Genomic DNA, 7,320 nt, shown 5'->3' with positions numbered 1-7,320 from the left:
TGGACCTGCCCCCGGAGTCCTGGAGCGGGTGCAGGAGCCCTGGCCGAAGGGCGGGTGGAAGGCAGGTCTCCTGCTGGGCCCTCGCTTCCTCGCCCCGCGGATGGGAAACCGTTCGGAGCCTTGAGCCGCCTAACCCGGGCGAGGAGGCCCAAACCCCAGGGCAGACACCGGCGCCCACCGTGCACATCTACAAGGCTGGGATGTGGGGACGTGCTCAGCCCAGGCCCAGGGGCTACCTGGCGGGAATTCCACCACCTGGGCCTGTGGCTGACAGGACCCTCAATAGGCTCAGACCTGGCGCCCGAGACCCACGTGTCCCCACCTCTGGGACCCCTCCCCTCGAGTGAGGTTGTAGTCACACAGGTCCTGCTCTCTTCCTGTTTCTGAGCACCTGCCTGGACTCCAAGCCCAGTGCTCTGGGCCCTTGGGTGGGCAGCTGCCCTTCTCTGGGCCTCTTCCCTCAGTGGCAGCAGGACCCGAGGGCCAGGCAGCAGACGGCAGCCGCAGTCACTGGGCAGTGCTCTGCCCTCACTCTCGCTCCTCCTGTGGCTGGACTTGTCCCTGGGTCCTTACTCCTATTAGCTTCATGCAGCATATCCAGTCCCAGCCTGTGGGTCACCACTGTCCAGCTGCCTGCACTTTGGACTGGCCAAGACTACCCAGTGGGTCAGCTCTGGTGATCCTTGAACCCCCACGGCAGAGGAAGGGCTTCTGGTGGTGGTGGTGGTTTAGTCGCTAAGTAGTGTCCAACTCCTGTGACCCCATGGACTGTAGCCCACCAGGCTCCTCTGTCCATGAGATTCTCCAGGCAAGAATACTGGAGTGGGTTGCCATTGTCTTCTCCAGGGGATCTTCCTGACCTAGGAATCGAACCTGGGTCTCCTGCATTGCAAGTAGATTCTTTCCCAACTGAGCTACAAGGGAAGCCCAAGGGCCTCTGAGAGGTGGGCAAATGGAGCCCCAGAGCTGGGGGCTGAAAACTGAGTCACAGCCAGGGTGTCTTCAGAAGAGTGGGGACACTTCTGGTAGGGCTACTTTCAAGGAGAAACTTCAACACAACTGAACTGAGTACCACTGGGGGCCTCAGGTCAGTGCTTCCCATGCAGGGCAAACTGGAACTCTTAACGTGTTTCAAAATGGCCTTAGAGCTGACCCAGCAGTAAGGGAAGGAATTAAGTCAGGAGCTGGACAGGCTCATCTGTGGTGCTAGAGAAGACTCTTGAGAGTCCCTTGGACTACAAGGAGATCAAACCATTCAATCCTAAAGGAAATCAACCCTGAATATTCATTGGAAGCACTGATGCTAAAGCTCCAATACTTTGGCCACCTGATGCAAAGAGCCAACTCATTAGAAAAGACCTCAATGCTGGAAAAGATTGAGGGCGGGCGAAGGGGGCAACAGAGGGCAAAATGGTTGGATGGCATCATCAACTGAATGGACATGAGTTTAAGCAGACTCCAGGAGATGGTGAAAGACAGGGAAGCCTGGTGTGCTGGAGTTCATGGAGTCAGAGTTGGACACGACTGAGTGACTGAACAATTTTCCTGTGTACAGATACAGACTCCATGTCAAGCGTCTAATACTGGGTATGTCTGATAAAAGCACAACTAGAAGTGATTTAGGATATTCAAGCCTGCCTCTGACAGCTGGCCTGTTTTTTGTTCCTGCTCCCAGCAGCCGCCAGGACTAGCAGGGCTGGACTCACGGACGCTCCCAGGGCTCAGGTATTCCTCTCTGGTCCTGTACTTCTTACTTCTGAGCCACTTTATGGATTATAAGGGCCCCAAAACCTTGGCCAATGGGACCACACAGGTCCTGGGAGATGGCCCAGCAGGGCCTGGTAAGCAGGCGATCTGAGAAAGGGGGCTCTCCAGGAGTGAGCTGGGCAAAGTCTGGGCTTCTCTGCTGCAGGCCTTCTCAGAGCCTTGAATATGTTCCTGGGCAGAGCCTGTCCCAGAAGGGAGAGGCCCCTTGGGGCACTTCCTACACTTACTGATCCAAAGAACACCCTCCCCCTTCTAAGAAGCATTTGGGGAGACTAGTGTTTTGTAAAAAAGCACTTTTGGAAACGATGAAGGGAATTCTTGACATCTCTCAGACCTCCGTTAGTTTTTTCTTCAAGATGCGTGCGGTGTGATCCTGAGCAAGTCACTTCACCTCTCTGAGCCAGCTTCCTCACTGCTGAGAATGAACTGAAATGCTCTCACACCGCTCAGCACCAAGTCAGAAGGGGTTGTTGGGGCTATTCTACTGCCACTGGGCTTGCCTGTGGCCCCAGAAGGAACCACATCGCTTTGCTGGGGCTACAAAGCAGGAAGTCCTGAGCAGCACAGGCCACGCCAGCAGTCTGCCTGCGGAACTTGGGGAGGAAAAGGGATGTGGCTGGAGGACAGGCAAAGCCAGCTCACGGGCAGCAGGGCTTGTGTCATCCCCTTGTGACTGTTACCCCACAGCAGGCTTCCCCCACCCCGCCCCTGGCAAGGATGCCCTGGCCTGTCCAAGTTCCTGCTACTTGATGTACTTCTGCCTGCAGTTGGGCAAACGAGACTTTGCCCAACTTATTCCTGGAGAACCCCCTTTCTCAGCAGGCTCTAGGTTCTCAAGAGTCTCAGCTGTGGGTGGCCCTCAGGAGAGGACAGGCCCCGGCCTCCCCAACTGATTACTCAGGATTATGCAGTGACCTGAGCCGACCTTCAGCTAAGCCTTTGCGGAATATGCCCCAGAAGACGCTGCTGTGGGCCGGGGCCCAGCGGGTCGCACAGGTAAGGCAACTCGGTCCAAGAATCTGATCCACTGGAAGAATCCACAGGCTGCAGATGGTCCCGGCTCAGACAGCAGATGCATGACAGAGGCGGTAGGGGAGGTCAGAGCTTTTTATTGGGCAGGAGGGGCTGCGGGCCGGCTGGTCATCGGTAAAGGTAGTCGGCCTGGATGTTGGCAGCGATCTCGGCCTCCCACTTGTCCCCGTTGTTGAGCAGCTTTTCCTTGTTGTACAGCAGCTCCTCGTGCGTCTCCGTGGAGAACTCGAAGTTGGGGCCCTGCAGGCGGGGCGCAGGCGCAGTTGTCAGGCCCCCCCCAGGAGCTCCAGCCCCTGCCTCCCCCACCGCGGGGCCCCGCTCACCTCCACGATGGCGTCCACGGGGCAGGCCTCCTGGCAGAAGCCGCAGTAGATGCACTTGGTCATGTCAATGTCGTAGCGCGTGGTCCGGCGGCTGCCGTCGGCCCGCGGCTCAGCCTCGATGGTGATGGCCTGGGCAGTGGCACAAGGGACTGTCACCTGCCAGCCGCCCTGGGCCCTGGCACAGGACCCAGCCCCACATGGGTCTACAGAGAGGCCCCTCTGTCGTGCCTGCCCGAGCTGACACTCTCATTTGCTATCTGCCAGCCCCTCCTGCCTGAGAATGAGAGTGCCACGAGGAGAGGGCTGCTGCCTGCCTGGCACACCAGGGCACCTGCAGCCTGGGGGGTCTCACCCTGTAAATAATGCCCACTCTCTGCTGACTATATGTTGAACAACCCTCCCAACTACACCTAGTTATCTCCATTTAATGGATGAAAAAACTGAAGCTCAGAAAGGTGGAGGGCCTTCCCAAAGCCACCGAGTAAATGAGGGGCAGAGCCCAGACTCAAACACAGGTCCTTAACTCTCAGTTCTCGGGGGCAGCCTGGCACCGGCCGAAGGAAGGGGTGGCCCAGGGCTTCCCCAGAGGCGAGGACCTTCAAAGGGATGTAGCCACGGCCCTGAGACATCCCCAGGAGTGTAAAGCCCACCGCTCACAGTGGGACCTTTGGCTAGTAGCCTCTCACTTTGTGCCTCAGTTTCCTCCTCTACAAAAATGGGGATAATAACCTTCACCACCTAGAGTTGTTGCAGAGAGGTCATGAGTTTGGCACAGTGCTGGTCTATGGTTGGCACTCACTGCCTGGATGCCACTGTTATTTCGGGGGGGGGGAGGGGGGCTCCTACATGTTCCAGAGACTGGGGACCGCAAGGCCACAGCCCATGGGCTGCAGAACCCAGGAGTGGTGAAGGAGACGAGCCAGGACTCAGACGGGAGCCGTCCTGAGTCACAGAGACGTGGCTGGAGCAACTGCTGGGAGGGGGACGCTGTGTGGACAGTCAGGACCCCTGTGCCTGCTGGGTACCTGCCGGGCACATCCACCACCCGAGTGCCCCCACTTTGTCTGTTTCTGCACCCACAGGCCGTGACTCTCGGCAGTCCATGCGGGACCCTCTGACAGAACCAAATGCCAGGGGCTCAAAGGAGCTGCAGCCAGGGGCAGCGAGCGCCCCGCTGTGGTCCGAGTGTCCCCAGGTCTGGCCCTGTGAAGGGCACACGTGTAGGCAGGGCTCCTGACACTGCTGCTGCCCACGTCAAAGTGGAGACCTTCAAGTGCCGCCTCGTGGCTCCGGCCTGGCTCTCACACTCACGACCAGACCCCCAAGGGTAGGCCCCAAGTGTGTCCATGGTCTGCTCAGGACTGGAAGCTTCCCTCCATTGACTCACCACCTCTGAGTCGGCTCCGGCAACAAGGTCTCACGGTTCCTATCACGGGGCAAGTGGCTCAGAGTGGGAGGGGACTTCCCTGGGGACACACACCCAGCAGGGGGTTGAGAATTGGGACCCAGGGCCGCCTACTTCTCTCTGCAGCAGACTGTGGCCTCCCCCTCCCAGCAGCCGGGGTCAGGGTGGCGGTCAGCCGGGGTTGGGGCATACCTGGGCCGGGCAGACGGCCTCACAGAGCTTGCAGGCGATGCAGCGCTCCTCCCCTGACGGGTAACGGCGCAGTGCGTGCTCCCCGCGGAAGCGCGGGCTCAGCGGGCCCTTCTCAAACGGGTAGTTGATGGTGGCGGGCTCACGGAACAGGTAGCTCAGGGTCATGCCCAGGCCTGGGGGCGGCACGGGCACGGTGGGGGGGCCCCTCCTCCCTCACACATCCCTATCGCCCATGAGCCCGCCTCGAGCCTCCCGTCCCCTGGGCCCACCTCGGATGAGCTCGGTCCACAGCAGGGTCTGTGCTGCCCGGTCAGTCACCGACTTCATGTCCATCGAGGGCTCCCGCAGGTTTACATATTCTGCAGGGGAGGCGGGCAGAGAGGCCATGGCAGGGGCCACGCACAGGCCATCTTCAAGGACTCCAGCTCAGGAGATGAGGCCTGGCCTCCTAGACGTAAGAGCTGGGACCCCGGGGGGCCTGTTCATTCACCAAATGCCCCTTGCCTCAGTAAGCAACCCTCGAGGCTGGCCTCTGGCCAGGGGCAGTCCGGGCCTGCTTCTCCCTAACCCTGTGAGGCCATCCAGGCCCGGAGGGAACGCAGGTGAGGCTTGGGTGCTTGGGTCCTGAGGAGGAGGTACAGGCTCCCAAGGCTCACACCTGGCAGCCCCCTCCTTGTCCCACGCAGGGAGGGTCTGAGATCACATATATAGCCACAGGGAAGGACCACCCCCCACCTACGCCCTGCAATAACAGACCCCAACCCCATGAATCATCTGATCACCCGCTTCATTTTACAGAGGGGAAACTCAGGCTCCAAGAGGGGGAACCCCCAGCAAAGCCAGGACGAGAACCCAGGCCTTCTCCCCTGCCCCCGGCAGGACCATGATCACTAAGCCTGAGGCTCGAAAACCCCGGGGACTCACTGTAGGTGGCTGCCGCTGCGCTGCTGTGGAGGCCGTGGCCACTGGCATGCCCTGCAAGAAGGGTTACGCCGTGCAGATGTGACCTCATGCCGGGAGGCTGGGCCCCCACACCCAGGAAAGGTGCCCTTGGTCCTACCTGCACGTGCGGCCTGGGCCTGGGCCAGGGCCCGAAGCAGCATGGGCATGGTCAGGCAGCGCATCTGTGGGGTGTGAAAAGAGGCAGGCACAGGTGGGTCCCAGGCAGGTGTGGTCCTCCCCACATGAAACTCCAGCACGGCAGGTGCCCTGACCTTTGACTCCAGTGCCACTGTGGCATCTTGTCCGCTGCTCACCCTCATCCCTGTCAGAGGCACAGATGGCCTTCCTGTTCCCAGGAGCTGCCCCTCTCAACCTCCAACTTGACCCAGGTAACACTGCCAACTGCCACCAGCATTTATTGAGAGCTCACCGTGCCAGGCACAGTGCTAGAGGTCACAGATGAGACGCTCAGTCATGTTAAGTGACTTGCCCAAAGTCGCACACTGAGGGGGGGGGGGGGGTGGTTCCTGATGTGAACCCAGGCCAAACCTCACCCTTTACACCCCCCAGCCTTTCCCTGCTGGAACCCCTTAAAGGCTTAAATAACCCTCAAGATCAAATTCCTCTCCCCCGCCCCCCGCATCAAGGTCCTTCTGGAACTGCCTCCCTGCCTGCCGAATGACCTTGGGTTTTCTCATCTGTGATAAGGGGGTCACGGGGATGGAGGGGGGCTCGAAGAGGCCACATATTTAGCCCACAGCCTGGCACTTGGCCAGAGCCACAAAGTGCCCTTCCCGTGACCTGCGACCTCTGGCGGGCCCATTTCTTTCGACCGCTGACTTCAGGGCCAGGTGCCCAACCCGGCTCCTTCCTTGACTTTCCTCCCGACCTCTGACCCCACGAGGCCGGCAGCGCATGCGCCCTGGAGGCCGCCGGCGTCTCGGTCACCCCCGCCCTCGGCTGCACGCCCAAGGACACGACGGCCGCGTGTGCTGAGCAGGCTGAGGTGAAACCTGGGCGCGGAGCCGGCAGGACCCACGGGGGCCGCACCCGCGCCCCCAGACGCCGCGCTGCCTAGACGCGGCCTTAAAGACTGAGACCGCATCACCCACCTTGAAGCGCGGCCGCTCCGTCCGGTGCAGCGCAGCCCGTCCGCCGAGAGGCGGGGCCTGCCTCCCGGGAAGCTGCCATTGGGCCGGCTGGCTTCGTCATTTCCTTGCTGACTCTCTATGGCGTGGTCTGATTGGCTGGCGGTGCAGCTGACGGAGGCGGGATAAAAAAAAAAATCTTCTTCCCGATTGGCTAGGAAGGAGCAGGCGCTGAAAGGGCGAAGGAGCCGGGACTCCCGAACCCTTAGGGGCGGGACATCCGAGGCGTGGTTTCAGGGTGCATCTCCCCTCCGACCGGGCCCTCCGGGTAGAGGGAGACACACTGCGCCCCAGCGGGGGTCCGGCGATAACGGTGATCCCGCACCATTGCTGGGCTTTGGTAGGGTTTGGGGCTTTCCTTATGGCTCAGCTAGTAAAGAATCCGCCTGCAATGCGGGAGACCTGTGTTCAATCCCTGGGTTGGAAAGATCTCCTGGAGAAGGAAAAGGCTACCCACTCTAGTATTCTGGCCTGGAGAATTCCATGGACTGTATAGTCCATGGGGTCACAA

The 7,320-nt window shown here is 60.4% G+C and overlaps 1 protein-coding gene across 2 annotated transcripts; it reads right to left on the bottom strand.

Moving 5' to 3' along the window:
* Nucleotides 1-2,858: 2,858 nt before the first annotated feature.
* NDUFS8 (NADH:ubiquinone oxidoreductase core subunit S8) lies at nt 2,859-6,871 on the bottom strand. 2 transcript variants are annotated; one of them, XM_006063972.4, is made up of 7 exons: nt 6,774-6,871; nt 5,780-5,843; nt 5,644-5,694; nt 4,989-5,078; nt 4,720-4,892; nt 3,123-3,251; nt 2,859-3,039 (listed from the first exon to the last, which is right to left on the bottom strand). In XM_006063972.4, exons 2-7 carry the CDS (start codon nt 5,841-5,843, stop codon nt 2,908-2,910), a joined length of 639 nt encoding a protein of 212 aa, XP_006064034.1. In that variant the 5' UTR covers nt 6,774-6,871; the 3' UTR covers nt 2,859-2,907. The 2 variants fall into 2 exon arrangements, with proteins under 2 accessions (XP_006064034.1, XP_044799716.1); XM_044943781.2 differs by lacking the exon at nt 6,774-6,871 and adding an exon at nt 6,675-6,698.
* Between the last annotated feature and the right edge of the window lie 449 nt (nt 6,872-7,320).

This window comes from Bubalus bubalis, chromosome 5 (genome assembly GCF_019923935.1).
Source record: "Bubalus bubalis isolate 160015118507 breed Murrah chromosome 5, NDDB_SH_1, whole genome shotgun sequence".
Taxonomy (NCBI): Eukaryota; Metazoa; Chordata; class Mammalia; order Artiodactyla; family Bovidae; genus Bubalus; species Bubalus bubalis.
This window is presented reverse-complemented; position numbering and strand designations above follow the sequence as displayed.

What these genes read in the sequence shown, in the direction of transcription:
- NDUFS8 (XM_006063972.4), bottom strand. Translation starts at nt 5,843, where the DNA reads ATGCGCTGCCTGACCATGCCCATGCTGCTTCGGGCCCTGGCCCAGGCC. An exon ending in CGCAGCGGCAGCCACCTACA is followed by an intron (nt 5,079 to 5,643) that starts GTGAGTCCCCGG and finishes CCTCCCCTGCAG; the next exon opens with AATATGTAAACCTGCGGGAG. An exon ending in CCGTGGACGCCATCGTGGAG is followed by an intron (nt 3,040 to 3,122) that starts GTGAGCGGGGCC and finishes CCCCGCCTGCAG; the next exon opens with GGCCCCAACTTCGAGTTCTC.